A 20,100-nucleotide genomic window follows, 5' to 3' on the forward strand; every position below is an offset into this window, starting at 1 on the left:
AACACAGCTACTAGATATTACTCCCCTAAGTAACTCATCATCCATGGATGGAACCTTAAGTAGGAAGGAACTTTAATTTCTGTACTGTTCTCCACACAAGCAGTACAGCAATCACTGCACAAACTCACAAGAAGATGCCAAACATCTGATCACTACAAATAATTTTCAGATTTCATCACTATTATCAGTTCACCCAAATCCAGTCGGCCATAGCCTGCGTGCAATTGAAGTTTCTTTAGAATTGGAGAATTCAATTTAAACTACACAGAAAATATAGCTCAGATTCATTAAACTATCCGTAATTTAAAACTATGTCAGCTGAATGAATATATCCAAAAGCCTCACAGGAAGCAAGATGTGTGTGCACATGTTTTTGAGTTTTTTGTTTGATTGGTTGGGTATTTTTGTTTGTTTTTTTTTTTTACCACCTATGCTGCCACAAGAATTAAAATTTCAGCGTAGAAGATGAAAGCATTCCATCCAACCCAAAAAGAAAAACTTTGTCCACACATAAAGGCAAACACAGTAGCTGGGGGCAACCCTACAAAGCCTATCATATCCAAATAATCACCTTCCTTAATCCCAGAAAATTTCAATTCCACTTCTATTATCCACATGAAGGTAATCATCTCTGAGCTTCAAGCTCAAAAAAAATAATTCTTCACCCAGAAAATTACTTTCAGAGATACTCCACACACGTTACTTCTAAACTAGTGCAGAGGCTCATTAAAGATATTCTTTGCAATAAAGAACAATGCTTCTTTCTCCTCAGGAGACCAAGAGGGGAAAAAAAAGAAAAAAGAAAAAAAAAAAAAAAAAGGATTTGCAGTACATCAAGAATTACACAAACCTGTGGAGAAAAATGCCAGTTACAAAGTATACGTTAGCAACTATTACAACATTCAGTCATCTTCCTTCTGTGGCTTCCCTGAATGGGATCCTGGCTAATTTTGGCTTTGCCTTCTCTTCAAATACAGCAAAACCACAAATCAAATCACAAAGCGGACCACTTAATACAAAGCTTTAAAAAAACCTCAAAAACAGCATCTGAAGAGAAGTGTGGCTCATTCTTCTCTTAACCCATCCCAATCTCAAGCTACGTGCATTTTGACCACCCTAAGGAGAGTTTTTTTTGCCCATATTTCCTAGCGATCCATAGGTATTTTCTGTTTGCTTGCTTGATTTTTATTTCCATCTTTTTCAAGAAAGCTAGACAGATCCAAACCCCCGTTTCTGGCATTCCTTCCTTCTGGCTCACAAAAAAGACATCACAGCAAAGAAGGGCTGTCAGTTTTCACTAAGCTCTGGTAACCCGTTAAGACCTTCATCCTGGAATCAGATCATCACAACAGTGCTCACTGTCAGCCAGGTGGGATCAGTGGTGGCTAGGAACACTAACTTAGATGTTCACATACTCACTATCAAAGCATTTATATGCAACTATCAGATTTTTTTCCTCCCCTTGTGACAGTGAATGGTGTCATAGTGTCATACTTTCACTAGAAAGCAAGTTCACTGTGAATTTGCAAGCTGTAATTACCAACTTTCCGAAGCTCAAAAGAAGTATCAAAGCAATGTCCAGCTGCCAGAAGAAGCACTGCATAACTGATTCCCGACTGCAGTGTTGGCTCTGACTCAAACGCCTTCTTGAACCTAGAGAAAACAAACATACAAGTTTGCTTTCTAAATAATGCAATCTAGTAGGGATATAATTATACTTTTAGGTTCTGTAGGTGTTTATCTTCTGTTTACATAGTAAGAATCCATGGAAACAAAAATACTGTTTTCTGCACATGCTTTTTGGCTATTTTTAGGAGTGAGTTACTTACTTAAGAATTAGTTAATTATATATGCATCCTCTTTCCTTTTCCTTTCCCTTCACCCAAGTACAGGCCCTGGTTGTCCACTCCAGCAAAGTTAGTATCTTATTGGATTTACGGTTTTTCCATTGAGATAGAAGAAAAGAGCATTACCAGCTTTTAAGAGACCTGTTTCACAGTTATATTTATTAATGTTATATTTATTAATGGACTCTTTAATTTCCTCTTAAATATATAGATTTTCACTAACGCTGACTTTAGATCATGGATCTGCTCCAGTGACATACAGGCATAACAAAATACATAAACACAGAAGCAAATGATACAAATGCCTCACTTCTGGCACGAATACCTAAACTTCTCTAGTTCGGTGACTAATACAGAACTTCAGAATTTTATAAATCAAATAAACTTCTCCAGTGAGAAACAAAAGGTGGGAACACACATGCTGTCAATGGTGTTAAGCATATAGGCAAAGGAGGCAGAGATGAACTGAAGCATACAAGATAGTTACTCCTTGCAGAAGTAATTGGTGAACAGCCCTCAAAAAACAACGCATTGAGTTGAAAACAAAGCGTCACAGGAAGGCAACAAAAAAAAGGCTACATTCCTTTCCCTAGGGGACTGAGAAATTATTTTATAGGATCAGAGAGCTTATTTCTTTCATTACATTCAGTATTTGGCTTCTTTAAGCTTCAATTGACAAGTAGCATCCTCCTTGACATAATTTTTGCAGCATGCACAAGAAAAAAAAACAATAGGAACCAACAAGAAATTTACAGAGAAAATAAAAATGAAAAATGTGCAATTATTAACTTTCAACAAATGAAAATAGCCAGTTTCAATTAAAATCTGCAAATTGAACTGGTTTAAATTCAACACATGCAATTGTTATGCACTGTCAAGCCCTCCACAACACAGAAGGAATCAATTTTGCAGAAAAGCAGTCAGGTTTAAATGTCTTCCTATAAAGTTAGAGGTTGGCTTAGATGACTCTATTATAAAGGCCTTCAAGAAATTGAAAGCTGATGTTTGGGAAAATGTTGCAATACAGATACTGAATAAGATAGGTAGCAGTAAAAGGATTTGAAAGATGACTTGATAGCATTGGTGAATCTGATTTACATTGTCAGTACGCAACAAGAAAGTGACAGTTAACAATTAGACTTTCATTTCTTGTCTCATATTTTCATCACAGATGCTTTTTATTCCACTTTTCAGTTGCCAGAAAAATCACACTTCCTGTTGCTTTTTTTTTGTTTGTTTGTTTTTTTTAAATAGCCCAAAGTACCCTAATATCATTAGCTGTTGCAAAACTAACACTTCAGTTCTGCTGCTAAATTCTTATCTTATGCAATTCACTACATTTCTCCTGCAACCTGATTTCTCTAAGACAGAGATAATAACCTTTATCTCAACATAAACTAATGCTATTGTGGAGGCACTGTTCCTGCACACACCTTCTTCCACCCCCACTGAGGCCGGTGTGCAGAACTGGTAGCAGCTTTGCTCCCAGCCAAAGGCCAGCAACTAGGTTATGGCTCAATCTTTCAGCCATATCAAGCCTGTCATATGACTGACACTAGAATTCAAATCAATATCCAACATAAAGTACAAACTAAAAGCAACTGATTCCCCTGGAACAGGTTCCCGTCAAATTCCAGATTGTCTTAGTCTGGTCTAACTGGCCAGAGACTTCAAGGATTATTCAGGGGCTGCCTTGTCAGTGCCCTACCCACGGCAAAAGCTGCATTTGTTCTCCTTCTACAAGCTGTTATGACTGCAATCATTGCATCTCATCAAGTAGATGAGCAACATGACTGATAGATGCATTTATTAAAAGCATGTTAAAACAGCTGTGTGAAACATCCTAGTAAGTAATAACGCCTACTAAACATATAAACTCACCTAATCATGTTTGAAAATCTCAAAGTTTATCTGTTCTTAAAGCAGTACAAATGAGGAAAAAGCAATCACAGTACATATCACAGACATAAGTTCATTTAATTTGTTTTGTCCATGGTGATACCTAGTACCGTATAAAGACTACAGTTTGACTTTTGTATCAGGTAACATTAAACAAAATATTATTCTACAACAATTTTAAAAGTTTCACAGGAGCTTTGTCTTAGAGAAATTCTTTAATCAAAATTATGAAGTGGGAAGGGAAGGGAGGGGGTATTAACATGCTGTATCCTGCTATTTCAACATATTTTAAGAGGCCAGTAAGCATTACAAAACTGTAAAGCATAACCAAGAATTAAAAATTGTTCATGTATTCTAAGATTATAGATGGTGAATAATTATATATTTCAAAGACAATTCTAATCTGAAGGTTACTGAAAAACATGAAACGAGGAGGAGAATCAAGCATTTACTTCAACAGGTAGCTGATGAGCTCGAAAGCAGAACAAGGATCCAATGTGGAGGATATGCAGAACAAATATCTATCTATATTCTCTTCCTGAACTGGAATGGAAAAAAGCAGCTCACCCTGACAAAAATACCTAATGTTGGCATTTCAAGTATATTTCCCTTGGAAATTGAAGGCCTGACAGACAAGAGACAAAGGACTTTTTTTTTTTAAATAATTTTGGAGGCAAGTACCGTAAGAATCTGTACTGCAATCCACTGTAATATGTATACGTTATATGGAGATGATGGGGTGATAAATCTTTTCCCAGCATGAGTTTACATTCCTTGTCAGCAAGGAAGCCAAAAGAAGACAAAAATTTCTAAGCATCAGCACAGTTATACTTCAGCACCTTTAAACATAGCTGGTAAATACCTACCAAGATGCAGGTACACCTATTGATTCAAGACTAAATAACGCCTGGCCCAGATTCTTAAAAGAAATGCAGGAAACAAGAGAATTCACATTTGAGAGAGAGGAGAAAGATAAGCTGTGATGAAGGTACCTCAACTCTGAGGCACCTGAAGAGCTTTATGGAAGCAGATGTATGGACACCGTGAATCTGTCATTCTTAATAAGTAAGGAAGGCCCAGATTAGAAGACACTGCATAACCATTAAGAACACAAAATATTTGGAATGAAAAACAGTTGAAGTGCATTCTAAATGCTTTCTAAAGCTAAGAAAAAGACATAGACCAGGAAAACATTACTCACCAGAAGGTCCCTTTGTCTCTGCTTTCTGTATCTATGAATCCTGATTCCAAAAACATGTCTTTGTAAATGCGACCAACCAGGCAGTACATATCTGAAGCTACTTGATCTTCTTGTTCTACTAAAGGAATCATAATTTCTAGAGCTTTCTGTCTGTCCCCAGGCAGATTTCGTCTATTAAAAATAAATATTCCAATAAAAAACAATAAAGTTAACAAGGAATACCTTTTCACAACCCATCTGAATATATAGTTATTTATTTAAAAGATTATACATATGATTTTAAATAAAGATATATTTATGCATTAGTCTGTAATTATATGTCAAATGTGCTCCTAGACGCAATGAATCATTTTATAAACATGTTTAAAACAAAGATTAAAAAACATCACTACCAAAAAACCTTCTTCATAAAAGCCCCCAAACGTGTTATCTCTCTCATGATCCCTAGAGCAAAGCAGTAACAGCAGTAAGAGTAGCTTCGAGAGCAATCCTTTGGGAGATCATAAGATATTTATTCATAAAATGCAAAGATACAAAGGCTGCCTTAAAAGCAATGTCTCCTATTTTGTCTCATGTTGGCTCACGATGTCTGACACAGTTGTTGGTGGTATGGCAGTAGAGGCTGAACCTTCTCTCCAGCATTCTGTTACATGCTGTCGCTGTGTGACAGATGGCAGCAGAGGGACAGTCTGACAGAATGGTATCTGATTTGGAAGTATGTATGAAGCAAAGGAGTGTTGACGCACCTTTCTTCATGCAGAAACAGTGGCACCCACTGACATTTAGTGACATTTGCTGAACATTGATGGAAACCAAACAGTGGATGTGCGCACAGTGAGGTGGTGGGTGGTGTGTTCCAGCAGTGGTGACAGTCACCTCTACTGGTGCAGATTTTCACAAGCATGGCATGCAGGCTCTTGACCATCACAGTGAAAATGCATAGCTCATGGTAGTGATCATTTGGAAAAATACTGTTTCATAGTTGAGAATTTGCTCTATCAAACATTGTTATTGAGCTCTTTGTACTTGTTGTCATTTCCATAGAAACAAATAGGAGGCATTACTTTCAGAGCAACCTACGTATATCTGAGAATTTCAATGCCTGCTGACACTTTGTCTGCTTCTCTAAACATCAAAATGGCCAATCTTCACTGTGGTAACACTAAGGGATTAGAAAACATCTGCAATTCCCACTGGAAAATTCCCTCTTTAATGCCCTTCCTTATTGCCAGTGTTTCAGATTTTGGGGAAAAAATCACAATATAAACAAACAAAAAAAGCACCAGGGCACGGCTCCCATCTAACTCAAAGAAGTAGTGCATGTAGCTGCATGTGCCACACTGCACATGCTATCAGAGAACTTAAAAATATGCGTACTATAACATTGTAAAATCTTCTGATTATCACTTGATGTCTCTTGACATGAAGTGTCTCTTGACAACAGGAGAACTCAGACTTGAACGAGTGGATGTCTAACTCAGCACAAATGCTGCAATGCTGTCATGCAACAGCGATGTTAAAAGTGTATTTTACTTTTACAGATTCAGACACTGAAATGAAAAACTCAAATGCTGACACAGATCTACAGAAGGACAAAATAAATAAATAAAATCAGACTGAAGGAAGAGGAAAGCAATTTGACAGTATGAAAGGAAAAGGAAGCTTAGACTCATCAAGAAGGTCAAGAGTCCCCAGAACTGCTTCAGTGAGAACCCTAGACCTGTATACAAAGATTCCAGTAGGAACCCTTAACCGTGATTATCAGCCACGCATTGAGTTTGTGGTACTGATTTACTACTTGACATCAGTAGGAAAGGTACAGTCTTACCTGTTCAGTGCAAACGCATAATGTAACCTCACATGGTGATGGGAAGCCAAGTCAAAAGTAGGCAGTTTTTCTAAAGTCTTCACTAGTTTCACAATGGAATCGTAATCCTTCCAAAAGAAAGGAACAATGAAGTTTTAAGCAGCTGTACTGAAGTATGCATATACAAACTCTTCTTTGAACTAAGGAGCTGGCATTTCATACCGGGATGTAAGTTACATGGATCTCACATTCCTCACTCTGAAACTATAAATGGCTTGGCACTCAGAGACGCGAATAAACAGAACACTTTACACAATTTGGATTCCTGTACTGCTTAAATATACATAGAGAAATTTCCCATTCCACATTTCATAACACCAGGTAGCTTCAGGGCTGAACATGTATCAGAGTTCATATCAGATAGAAATTACAATGCTAATCGCATCTACAACAAAGTATTCCAAAACTCTTCAAGGTAAGCATCATGAGACGCAAACAAAAATTAAAAACGCTTAAGAAGCAACAACTGAAACTATGTATAATAAAGCAAGCAATTACTAGTACCATTCAGAGAAGCTGCAATGCATACAAACATGTTATGTTGCCAAGAGAAATGTCACACACATGGTGATAAAGCTCATAGTCAGAACACAAACATATCAATAGCAGAACACTACCACGGCCTTTAAGTAGGGCATGCTACAGGCTATTTGTCACGTAGCAGTGCTGACATGGAGACCTGATGTATGTTACATATTTTTTAGGTGCTGTTATAACGTATTTACAGCTATGTAAAGGCATGCTGAACAATATAACTAAAAGTAAAGAGCATCAGTGAAGATACTGCAACCAATTTTTTACCAGTGCACATTATTTCTATAGCTTCTTAAAAAAGGTGTGCAAAATGCACTACAATTCCATTGAGAATTAACTTAATCACATTTTTAGATTATCTTTGAGCAGAGGATACATACCTGTATGTCTCTGTAGGACAGCAGCAAGTTGATTACAATGTCAGCAGACAAGACCTCAATATTATCCACTCGCTGCCGAATTCTCGCCAGCTCTGCTGCAAGCTCTTTGCCAGTGTAGAGGGTACGGGCCTTCCTAATGTCATTAAGGATGGATTCCCGGAAATACTGGCTGGAGAGGAACAACTTCACGTTAGCACTTTGTGAAAGATCCTTGCATTTGTTTCTATGGCCCTGCAACACTCTTGCAATACCTTTGCGAAACATTCAGCATAGAGCAGCATTAGTGCAGAGAGTTGGTCAAGCTAAATTATTCATTAATTCATTATCAATTTGTCTCAACAGAAACATCGCTCACCCTGAAGGCAAGAGATCCAACATTTGTATTGTCAGAATACAGCAGAAAAATACAATATACAAAGGGGTACAAAACATCAACTCACCCCGAGCTGGCCTGTGCCACCTTCAAGAGTTGGATAAATCGATCTACCAGAGGTAAGCAAATAGGCCCAAGAAGTGATTCAAAACTTGGCTGCATCAGTTCTGTTAGTCCCTTCATAAAGCTACTATCGCAGCAGTACACCTTGTTATGCGGAGTTATCATGTAAGGAACAAAGATGTAGTTACCAGTGCACATCTGTAAGAAAACAAGGCACAATAGTAAGGGCAATTACAGTTTGGCAAGCCTAAACCTAGAAAAACTGTATAAATAATGGGTTAAATTGTACCTGCTGAAGGCAAAAGGGACAAAGACTTTAAATATGGACCTACAATTACATACATTCAATTTTCATCTTGTACATGATATACATCTGAAACATGTATCACAAATGTTAAAAACAGTAACATAAATCAATGGCATCACAACAGGAAAATAGTGAGAAAATGAATCCACTATGAATCCAATATGAATCACAAAATGACTCAAATGGTTCAGCAAAACAAAGACAAATGAAATTCCCCGCTACGCAGCAATTCTAAGTAGGAGCTTAAAATCATACATATTTCAGAGTAGTCACTTACGGAATGTCTTAGAATTGTCAAACTGTATTGATTTACATATATCAATCTGACAGATACTCTGCAAAGAAAAAATAAATCATTTATCTTCCAGGAAACAGGGAGGCAAGACGCCTGGTGCCTGTGGTATGTGAGTACAGATTTATGCCCACAGAGAACTTGCTGAACATTTGTGGTTCTGAAAGATTTTAGCTATAAAACAGCATACCACCAGAAGTCAGGAGATGTGCTGCCATTTGATTTTAAACTCACACTCCACTACTGAAGTGGCATGCAGCCCAGCAAGAAAAGCCCTAAGGAAGCAGTTCTACATTTTGGTGCCTCTAAATTATTTCTAAGGCTAACTACTTTCTGGTCAGCTTCTGCTCTGCCAGAAGTCAATACAGCAATGAGGAAATCACCTCAGAGACTCCATTGTCAAGCAGGGCCTCCTGCACTGAAACAGCACTGATTGCATTCTTTTCAAAAGCATTAATTCAACCATGTGCATAAAACAGCATTTTAGCATGCATAATTAGATTTTAAAAAGATAAAAGAACTGAGGAATTCTAGACTGTATAAACGCATACGTATAGTTATGTCAATAAATATGTACTTGAGATTGGGAGCAAAATGCATAGCAATAAATATATATATATATATATATTTAAATTATGCATATTACAGTATTAAAGCATGAGATCTCAGTACACAAGCAATCCCATCCCACTTCTGAGGGAAACAGACAAATTGTGAAATTAAATTACACAAGGCTCATTTTGTTCAACTAACCCAGAAGCTGGTAAGGGATTATTGCACACACAGACTTGTGCAAGGATGAGTTTGGTTTTCCTCCCCAGAACCTGCAAATTATTACAGCTGAAAAGCTAGGGCACAGTTTGCTGTGTATGGAACGTAGCAACTCAAAAAACAAAAACAAACAAACAAAACTGAGAACTGGGAAGGGTATAATGGCAATATTTTTAACAGGGAATTAAGGAAGTGCAATGCTAGAAATCAAACTGCTTGCTTTTATGATGGAGAAGTGAATGAACAGTTCTGCTCAAGAATATGGCAGCCTGTAAGGTTAGCACACACTCTTAAGAGTGAACAGACAAACCTTTGACCCTGGTAAAGCCTAATAAGCCTCGCAGTCAAACGCAGAGAGGAAATAATAAATTTGCTGGAACTGGTTTCAGCAGTTTCAGGATAAGGGTGGGCAATGACTGGCACAGGAGCCCCTATTAAGCACAGGAGGATGGTGGGGTTTTTTTGTTTTTTTTTTTTTAATAAAGGGAAAAGGCTGGGAAATCAGAGCCAAGAGAAAGGGTGAAGTAGCTACAGATATCCTAGGGCAAATATTTTACTTCCTAATGTTTATTCAGCGCATTAAGAATAAATTCAAGACGGCTTGCAGGAAGGCTTCTCAGACCTCTGGCATACATCTTAGAGAAAAATCAGCTCTGAAAAAGGATGTTTCTAGCTTTTGAAATCCACAGAACCCAAAGTTTATTCTGGCATAATGGTCAGGCCACCTACGGAGATAGTAATGGAGTCTCTGTAAATAATCCCACAAGTACAAAAGCTGCTCTTTCTTCAGAGCTCTCTGCATGCACCTTCTCTAGGAATAGGGCATCTATTTCAGTGGAATGAGAGAGCCAGCAGAAGCTAATTTATGTGCATTTTGCTTCATACTTAAGGCAAAAAAAAGAAAAAAAACCACCATCATAAAACCCGACCCTGGCTACGTTTTACATTATAGAACCTGCTATTCCAGACACACAAACCCAGTAGCCTTCAGAAACAGAATACTGAAAGATCAAGGGAAGAACTTAACAGTGAAAGGCAGAAGAATCACACAAGAAGGAAACTGAAGAAAGTAGAACAAAGCTCACAGCTCTCCTCAGTGTCCCCAGATTTCTCTGGTAACTGAAAGCAGACTCTCACCACGGTTCTATGGTGAGGTGAGAACACACTGGCCTTTCCCTCAGCTGGGGCATTACTGTGGATGTTAATGTAACTAAGATAGCTACATTTTCTGATGAGTCCTTCATCTCTGAAACATCTCAAATCTGTCTGAAATTCATCAGACAGGCAGATACAGCAAGAGGGTACAGGAGGGGAAAAAAATCCAAACAAACAAGTTCTTAGGTTTTCTTTTCTTTGGGGAAGGCATAAAGAAAAAGCCAAAATGCCACACGCAGTGAAGAAACACAAGAAATAGTGACCTAATTTTCACTTTCCAAGTGAAAAAGTACTCTAGGTTTTTATCAGATGAACCTGAAAAAGGCAAAGATACAGCAGCTCAGGTGACACAAGGGAAGAGAAAACAACTAAGATGTATTATTTATCAAGGGTGTGTGGGGAAGGAAGATGTTTTTACTTAAAAGACAAACAAGCAAACAAACAACAACAGTCTTGCCCTCACAAAGTCCAGAGTCTCCCACTATGGAGAAAATAAGTTTTGCCACTGCCACAAATTCCAGCTACAAAGAGCCAGAGCCTGGCTGTATTTGGGCAGGGATCTCTGTCAAAATACAGGCTACACTAACTTAAGCCAGGTGGTTTTTCTAACACACTCTTCCTATCTGCTCACACATTGCTTCTGATTTTGACTTATTCACTGCCCATTGTTCTGCTTGAACATTTTTCTCTTATCCTATTAAAACGTGTCCTGTAACACTCAATCCCAATTCTTCTTTCACAAACTCTGATATTCTTTCTTAAGTCTAATAATTAACCTTAATCCATATTTTAAGCTGCTGAACACACAAGGGAGAAGAGGTATTTTCCTTTGATCCACTACTCTGACTCACTTTATTATATACAACAGAAGCAGCAGCACCAAGCCATTCAAGAAAAACAGGCAATTTTTGAAGGAGTAACACACCTTAAATACAATGGCATTTTTAAAAGGGTGTTGATGTAACCGAAGTCATAATTGCAAGCAGCAAAAAAAGGCCTCAAAAGCAGGTGGGAAGAGATGCTTCTCCCAGCCCAATCAACAACAGTTACTGAAAGTTTCACTTCCCAGCCTCCTTAGTTTATGAACCCATCATTATTTACAGTTCAAAAGCTCACATCACACTAATGCTACAGAGTCACTAGAAGTGACCTGAGCTGCAGATTCAAACAGTTTCTGAGAGTATCAGAGCTGTGACAGACAAGGAACGTGCACACAGAGTACTGGGGTTCATCCTGATGCAGGAGAATACCTCAGGACATGAGATGAGGCAAACCAGGCCCAAACTCTCAGATCACTTGAGCTAGTTATATCCACGAGACACAAGCACACCCTCTGAAGGCTTTGAGCCAGCACACTCAGCACCTGGCAACATCAGGCCACCTTCTGAAATCACATCCACATCACAGCCCGCATCACCAAACCAGTCAAAGTAGCTCGGAGTCAGTTATGCATGCATAGATATTTATCAGCAAATGACTAAATCTGTAATCCATTTTTATGAATGTTGTAATTACTATGTATTTTCCTAGTGTCCCTTTCTAACTTGCTGTGGCAAATCAAAAAATTCCAGGCTGCATGCGTTTCCAGTTTAGATACAGCCATAAGTTTATATTAATGGCTCTACCATTACAGAATTTGAGAATAAGTTATTCTTGGCTAGATCCACTGGTCAGTGGAACGTTAAGCACTCCCTTCTTTCCTGATACCCTTTCTCTGCTAAGGAAAATAAATTCATGTTTCATTTATTTGTTTTTAAGAGGGATAATAAAAACACAACACACAGTTATATTTTGATAATTGCAACAAGAACACATGCAAGCCCTTCTTCCAACAACCCTCTTGAAAGTAAGACCATTGCTTCTGTAGGGCATAGTTTTTTGGAAAAGTTAATTAAGAGACACCACGGCTAATTAGAAAGAACTTTGTGCAGAAAGGTGAACACCATTCTCTCCCTGACAAAGATATCTCATGTGGAAAAGAAGGCTTTCCTCTGAAAGTTGTATAGATTAAGCCAGAGCAATGCTTTACAAAACAATACCCGAGTCCTGCTCAAATAATTCCCAGATCTTGAATTTTACTTCAAAAGCAGGGAGAAACTCTGTAAAACCTGAGGAAGTTGATAGCACCTACTCCTCTCATCCCCAAGACCCTGTTGGAATCACTGACCAGTCAAAAGTCCACAAGCAGAAGAAAAATGCCTTCAAGGACAAGAAGCGTCAGAGAAGACCAAACCCCTGAAAACCAAAATCGTGATAATTTACTTACACATGAGAGAACACGACAGAATTACACCTAGTTCCCTACTCTTCAGGTCAGCATCCAGTGTAATTTTTTTTTCTTTTAATCAAATTAGTGGTGGCAATAAAAATAAGCAGTATCTGTCATAACAGGAGCTGTTCTTCCTGATGACTCTCCTCTAATTAAGATCAGCTTTTTCTCATTTTTTCCTACCAGTTCATCTGAGGAATATCAATCTCTTCCTATTCCAATTGCTTTCATGAGATTTTTATTAAAGGTAATTCTGTAACTGCTCACGGTGTTGCACGTAACAGATGGCAAAAATCCCAGAACAAGTTATTAAACCTATTCCCTCCATCCCCAAACATACAGTAAATCAACATGTGCTGGTGTTTTAATGAATACAGGCTCAGTCTGGGCTTATTTCAAATCCCATTCAAATGAACGACAGCCTTGCTATTGATTGGAAAAGGAATAAAAGTAGCCCTCACACCTCAAATTAATTAAAACACAGAAACTGGGTCTGATCTTTCAAACAATTCCCACTTTCTTTTCATGCCTAGCAATAACAGCCTTTTGCAGCCATGCCACATCCTGAACACTTGTTAAAAAATCAGCATACATTTTATACATCCTCACAAAACATTAACGAAGGAGGAAAAATAAAAAGCTAAATTTTTCCAAGGAAAATATGCACCAATTATATCAATGAACACAAAGCTTGGGGAAAAAAAAAAAAAAAAAAAAAAAAAAGAGCAAAAGGACAGTGATGTACCACAGACAACAATAAATACTTCAGCAGTTACTGGCAACAAAATATCCTTAGTGGTTATTGTTTCACATTTCTATACACTTAAATGAAAAACAAACAAAACAAAAAACAGCCCCTAAATCATTTGCTAGTGGGGAAAGGAGTGTTAGAAATACTTCCCTCTATTGCTAGAGGGGAAGAAACCAAGAGCTACACATACCCCCATGAGATCCGCAGTTACCTATATATGCTCTATGTGGAGGCTGGAAGCTTGGTAAAGCCCCTGGCACGAGTCATTTAGGACCATTTGCTCTGAAGGAGCACAACCGAGCTGATCTCCAAGCTGTGCCTTAAACAGGAGGCAGCTCCATCCTTAGGATGGGCTGTGGAAAACAGTTACTAATTACAAACTCTGATACGGTGAATGACAAGAAAAACTAATAAGAGTTCTCAGCTGTACAGCACTAACCCCTGTGCCTTACTGCTAAACCTGTGAGTCAGCTGCCTACCTGAACAGTTCTCATTCAGCCCTCATCTCTGCTCTGATCATCACAGCGGCTCTCAGGGAGGCTCTGCCCCCCAGCAGCTCCGAGGCAATGCATCATACCAGCATGGTGTAAGCCCAGAACCTGGACTCAAAAGGTGTACACTGTCAAGATGCTACTGTGTTAGCTGCAGACTTCATTACATTACAGTACATTATTCAAATCCTCAAATTGAGCAAGAATTGAAATTCTTAAATTGAAGAAAAAAAAATTGCATCAATAAATCACCATTTATAGTTATTCGACCAGCAGCTTTGCTCCAAAGTCAGTAAGTCTCAAGTCAGGTAGAACTAAGCCAAATAAAAAGCCAAGGAAAGCACAGCCACAAGCTGTAACCTTTATACCAACTTGTCTTCATGACCGAAACTCCTTACTAGCAATTTCTAGAATGCCTCTGCTGCTCGGTTGACCTCAAAAATCAGATAACAAGAAAAAAAAAAAAAATTAAGCTTTCAAATATCAAAGTAACTGCCTTCTGTCAAAGTATCACTCCCTGTAAAAATATATGTTTTCTGATATCATTGCAACGTTTGGAAACGATCCAACTAACCAGCTATAAAACCACATGTAACAGGAAATGAGCCCACGTTATCTTTCCCTGCCCTGCCCTGCCAAGCTCAATGCAGTTTATGCTAGCTATGCAATGCTGTATTGACCATAACTTGGAAGCACAAAAATCCAGGTAGAACAAAGGACAAAACAGTTGGTAATGGATATTTTTTTTTTCCCCCCTCTCTGCGCTCATTTTTAGGAAGTTAGGATTCAGGAAAGCAAACAAGCCATTTCAGTAAGACAGATCTATATATAGATAAACACACATTTGTTTGGAAGCCTTTTAATCCACTGGTGCCAGGGATACTATTGTGCTGTTATGGCTGATATTTGCATGCTGTTAAAGCACATTTTCTAGAACTGCAGGTCTAACATTCAGTTTTATTCCTACACCAATTTCATTTTTTTACCCTCTATCTGCAGCATCACCAAATTATTTATGTAGAGTGGGTATCTCCCTTTGTTACACCAATTTATGCAAGACTGTGGATTTATGAATAAACATGATTTTCATGAAGCAGGAATTATATTCAGCGATTAGGTACACACCAACATTTTGAAAATTCTATTTCCAGGTAATTTGGCTCATATCATGCCAAAAACTGAGGGGGAAAAAAAAAGGAAAACAATTAGTTTCAGAGATGCTAAGCCAGTTTTTTACTGAATTCTGTGCTCTAATCACTAGGAAAACATTTCCTCTCAGAAAACATGTTATGTGGGTGTGCTTGAAAACATCTGAGATTCTCAAGGACCACACTTTTTGTGGCATATATTGAAGCATTTCTAAAAGTGGTAAATGGCAGTTTCACAGCCACCTATCTGAATTTAAACAGAACAATTCTTTCTCAGACAGATAAAGGCCAAGTTATCATTCCGCTCCTGTAACTTCAGAAGCTGTCACACAAAAGTAGGACAAGACAATATCCTCCCTTTATTCTCTTTCACAAGCCACCTCCTGCTGGTTTCCTGCTACCAGAGCCATTTCCCCACTCCTCACACAGACATTATATTACCGTTTACCTAGATCTCTGCCACTGTGGGTCAAACAAACAAGTATGTGATACACGCATTTATGAGGAAGGAAGAAAAGCCTCCCTGGAAGGCCTCACTGGTCTGTTTCTTTCTGGGTGAAGACCTAACTGATCACCTACCCCATTTTCATTGCAGAAAGGCAAGAGATTTTTAGCTTAACACATCATTTACAACAGTGAGAATCACTGAAATGCACTTAAGAGATGCACAGACATCCATGGAATGTGCTCAGTGCTTCCATTTTTTTAAATCAAAAAACACTATGTAATTTAAAACACAGCATTAGGGCCAAAGCTTGCATGGGATTTTAAAGCCTTCTTTAGAAATTCTATGAGCTATAGTGAGTAACTGCTGCCATTTCAATAAAATCCTGCTTCGTATAGATAGAAATCAGTGCTTAAGTCCATGAACTGTGATATTAAATAAAACAACATAAAACTCAGGAATATTGCAGTTTCTGTGGCAGTTTTAACACTCTGGGAAATAAAACCCAACCAATTTCTAAAATTAGATACATCATGTGCCCATAAAAAAACAATTATACAAATACAGGAATTGCACAGCACCTCAGGATACCTGCACAAAGCCAACTAATTGCTACAAAATTATACCCTAACATATATGGCTATCAATACATTCCCAAGTGAAGCCAAGAGTTCAGCATACCAAATATACATTCTGACGTGACTGGCCCTGCTGCTCCTGAACAAACCACATGGAGAAACCAGTGCTCACAGCCAGAGCTCTGCCCACGTTGAATGTAAGAGTGAAAAAGGGAAGGGAGATTTGCAAGGCCAACCTCAGAAACCAAAGAGATAGAAAATTCTGGGATCAGCACTGCACAAGGGCTAGCAGGCTCCCAACCTTTGCTTACAGAAATAGACACACACACTTTCTCTTTCTTGATATATACACCTTCACAGCTTCAGCCACAGGTTTCTAAAATGAGCATCAGTTTCCAAACAGTTCCTTTTCAATAGGTGGTGGATTTTTTGTTTTTTGTTTTTGTTTTATTTTCCTTAATCATTTCCATAATTTCTTTTCTTTAAAAAAAACAACACCCGCACAAACAGAGAACAAACAAACCCAACAACAGCCTGAAGAACACTGTACAGAGAAAAAGAAAAACAAAAACCTGACAAAATAAAAGATGAAAGTAGTGTACGGAAAAAAAAAATATGACAGACAAGTAAAGGCAGCAAGGAGAATACCAGTGATAGTTGGAAGCAAGGTAAGCAGTGAGCCTGGTACCTAGCAACAAAGTGATACACATGGATTTGCTGCTAGCAGCTTCAGAACTCTGTAAAATACAGTAGGAAAGTGTTAAGTGATTCAAATGGAGAACATGATAAACAACATGAAATGCCACAGAAGTTTGGAATGCCTAGAATTCAGCTGGCACACAAATCATACTTACATTATTCTTCTGGCAAATAATTTCCTAGAAAAAGAAAAAAGAAAGAAAAACATTGATAACATTGAACAAATACTGGAAAATATATCTGACCAGTATGACTTTCTAACTTTAAAATATACAGACAAATGACAGAAAGAAGCTGTTTGATGCATGTTTTCTTAGCCTGCCAAGCCAATGGAAATCAGTATTGTCCCAGGAGAGATAATCTGTAATTGAAAATATTACAGAACTAAGTAGATACATACATCCTGTATACACACTCACAGGAGCACATACAGTCCTGAAATGGGACTGTCCAAAAGCCAGCTATTAATACATACATATTTAGCTTTACAAATACTATCTTGCTACCAGTAGAAAAACCTGAAGAATAGTAAAAGCAGTAATTCTAGGAAGTTTCAGATATTCCCATCTTACACTGAAAGTCAACCATTCAAGTTGGCTGAAATTCATGTTCTCAAATAAATCTGATGCAAAGAATATACAATTTAAATCCCAATTTAAATGCAAAGTTTCAGAGAATGAGAATTAAAGCACAGGTGGATAGGAAGAGGCAGTTCTTGCACAGCAGTTGGGTGGTACAACTCCAGGAGCTGCCCAAAGGCAAACCACCTGTGGGAAGTGGCCTCGCTTTCAGGAAGTTCTGCCACTGCCAGACTTACTAGCTACATTATACTTCTGCCACAGTGACCACTGAAGAGCTTCACAAGTCGCATCACTAAAAACAGAGGCAGTCTCAAATAAGGCACCTCATACTTTTCCTGTTGCAAGTTTCAGACTTCCATGAGTTTCTTTTCCCCTAACTGAGGTGACCTATACTTCCTTATATCTTAGTTAAATCACGTGCTGCAGTTACGTATTTCCTACATTTCCATAATCACTACTTTTGTTTTCTTCAATTCACAACTCTCACATACAAGATTAAAACAGTGCACACACAAAGCTTACCCGTGAAAAAAAGAAAAGTTAACAACTATAGTGCACACTCCTGCAGTGCTTCCAGTTTAACTGCTAGCTGTAACAAATACAGGAACAAACACTGCTTCAAAAGATGCTCCTGCATGCTCACAACTATATTATTCTCTTTGTTTTTTAAGATGGTCACTACATAATAGGGAAAGGGATTTGCACTTTGAAATGTTTTCTACAAACACTCTGCAGAAGCATGGGCTCAGCTCAAAGCTAAAAGAAACTGTGGGCGTTGTTTCTGAGTCCATCAGTGAGCATTATAACAGTGGCAACTGGGACAGTGAAGCCTCACCGCATAGGATTCAGATTCCATCAACACCAGTGGGAACCCAACACGTGACTGGTTTGCAAAGTTCAACTCCTGAACTGAGTAACAGTTTTCCCAAGCAGTGCCTCACTTCTAGCTAATTTTTAGTGGGAGTCAAAATGTTTGGCTCCTCTGTAGTACAATGAAATCCTGCTCTGCTTATACCGTAAACCACTGCACTTCCATAAGTGAATTAAATCCAAAGGTGGATCTTCTACTATGAGCTTTATTTTTAGGGCTTTTATCTGAATACCCTTCGTTTTGCACACAGAAGGGAAGTAATTGGATTGCCACCATTTCAGTTGGCCAAGATCATTTGGATGGAGGCACAGGGAGAAGAAACTAAATTCAAGGTATTTCTGTCCTACAGGAAAGCCAAGCTGCAAATAGCCAAGCAGAATCAAAACTAAGTACCTTGCATTAGCCAGAAGCAGTGGAAGCAAAGCCCTTGTGAGAGGCAGCAGTGCCCAGACTGTAACCTGACTCACCAAGCTGCTTATTGAAACGCTTTTCAGCAATGCCTTGAGCTTAACTGCAATGGCATGTAACACCTCTTGATGACAGCCAATGAATCTGAGGGAGTGGAAGTAATTTAAAAACTGCTATCCAAATTGTTCTGCCCTCTCACAACCTCATGGAAGTTAGCAGAACTTTAGTGTAGGATGGAGCAAGTGTCAAGTCCTCGGCTTCCACAGTTCACGGCTAACAGTTACCTTAAACCACTACTCTGCATTCAGCCAACCTACCACATGGCGAACACTGTCACTGAGAAACAGGGATAAATTGTGCCTAACTAACTGCTACAGTGTCAATAAACTCCAGCAGAAGAATCCTGCAGGTATGTGATATGAACAACTGTAACTCAGCAAGAATTACCAGTGACCACCTGCAGTCCCATCAGGACAGAAATCTGCTACTTTGCACTAGAGTCAGGATTATCCTGTTGCTCCCCTACATACCACCTTTCTTAACCAACTGATCTTACTATTAACCCCAAATAACAATAATTCTGTTGAATGAGAAAACCAAATATTTAAGTTCTCTCTCGAGATGTGTCAAACCGCTGTTTCCGTAAAGAGCTACTCAACGCCAAGGTATTTAACTGACCATGGTAAAGTCATCTATATTTTTCTCTTGGGAAAAGCGAACTGAGTTTTTCAGCGCTGCACTGAAAACTTATTTTTTAACCATCAGAATATTTTTGTTATTCTATTGTGAAGCATACATGTCTTCTGCATTTCTCATGGAAACTCAGAGTCTTATCTCAAGGGCAGAACAACTGCGACTTCCCCTCTTGCACTTTTTCACTCAGAGCTACCTTCAGTGACTGCAGAGATTCGGAATTCGTATCACAGTAGAGGATAATGTTGTTAGCCATACTGAAGCTCTCTCTGACTCCCAGGTGGTAGAAGAGGGAAGGCTGACGGAAGGCATCACTCATCTCTACAACAGCAATATCTGTAGAAAGAAATGAAAAATGGTCAATGCCACACATTTCTGAAAGCCACATATTTCTATGCCATTTCTTGCCATTTCCTTCAACTACCATCAAAGCGTTTGCTTTGATAAGAATAGATTATAAGTAGGAAACTGAACTAT

At 38.5% G+C, this 20,100-nt stretch overlaps 1 protein-coding gene across 2 annotated transcripts in view; it reads right to left on the minus strand.

Moving 5' to 3' along the window:
• MAP3K5 (mitogen-activated protein kinase kinase kinase 5) overlaps window positions 1-20,100 on the minus strand; it is a 126,279-nt gene that overhangs the window by 75,558 nt on the left and 30,621 nt on the right. For both annotated transcript variants that reach the window (XM_048938329.1, XM_048938330.1), the window contains exons 2-8: window positions 19,820-19,959; window positions 17,226-17,249; window positions 8,169-8,362; window positions 7,729-7,897; window positions 6,776-6,882; window positions 4,948-5,118; window positions 1,541-1,653 (exon numbers count right to left, since the gene is read on the minus strand). In XM_048938329.1, coding sequence (XP_048794286.1) covers window positions 1,541-1,653; window positions 4,948-5,118; window positions 6,776-6,882; window positions 7,729-7,897; window positions 8,169-8,362; window positions 17,226-17,249; window positions 19,820-19,959 — 918 coding nt within the window. The remainder of the gene's footprint in view (window positions 1-1,540; window positions 1,654-4,947; window positions 5,119-6,775; window positions 6,883-7,728; window positions 7,898-8,168; window positions 8,363-17,225; window positions 17,250-19,819; window positions 19,960-20,100) is intronic.

The sequence above is a fragment of the Lagopus muta genome, chromosome 2, assembly GCF_023343835.1.
Source record: "Lagopus muta isolate bLagMut1 chromosome 2, bLagMut1 primary, whole genome shotgun sequence".
Lineage (NCBI taxonomy): Eukaryota > Metazoa > Chordata > Aves > Galliformes > Phasianidae > Lagopus > Lagopus muta.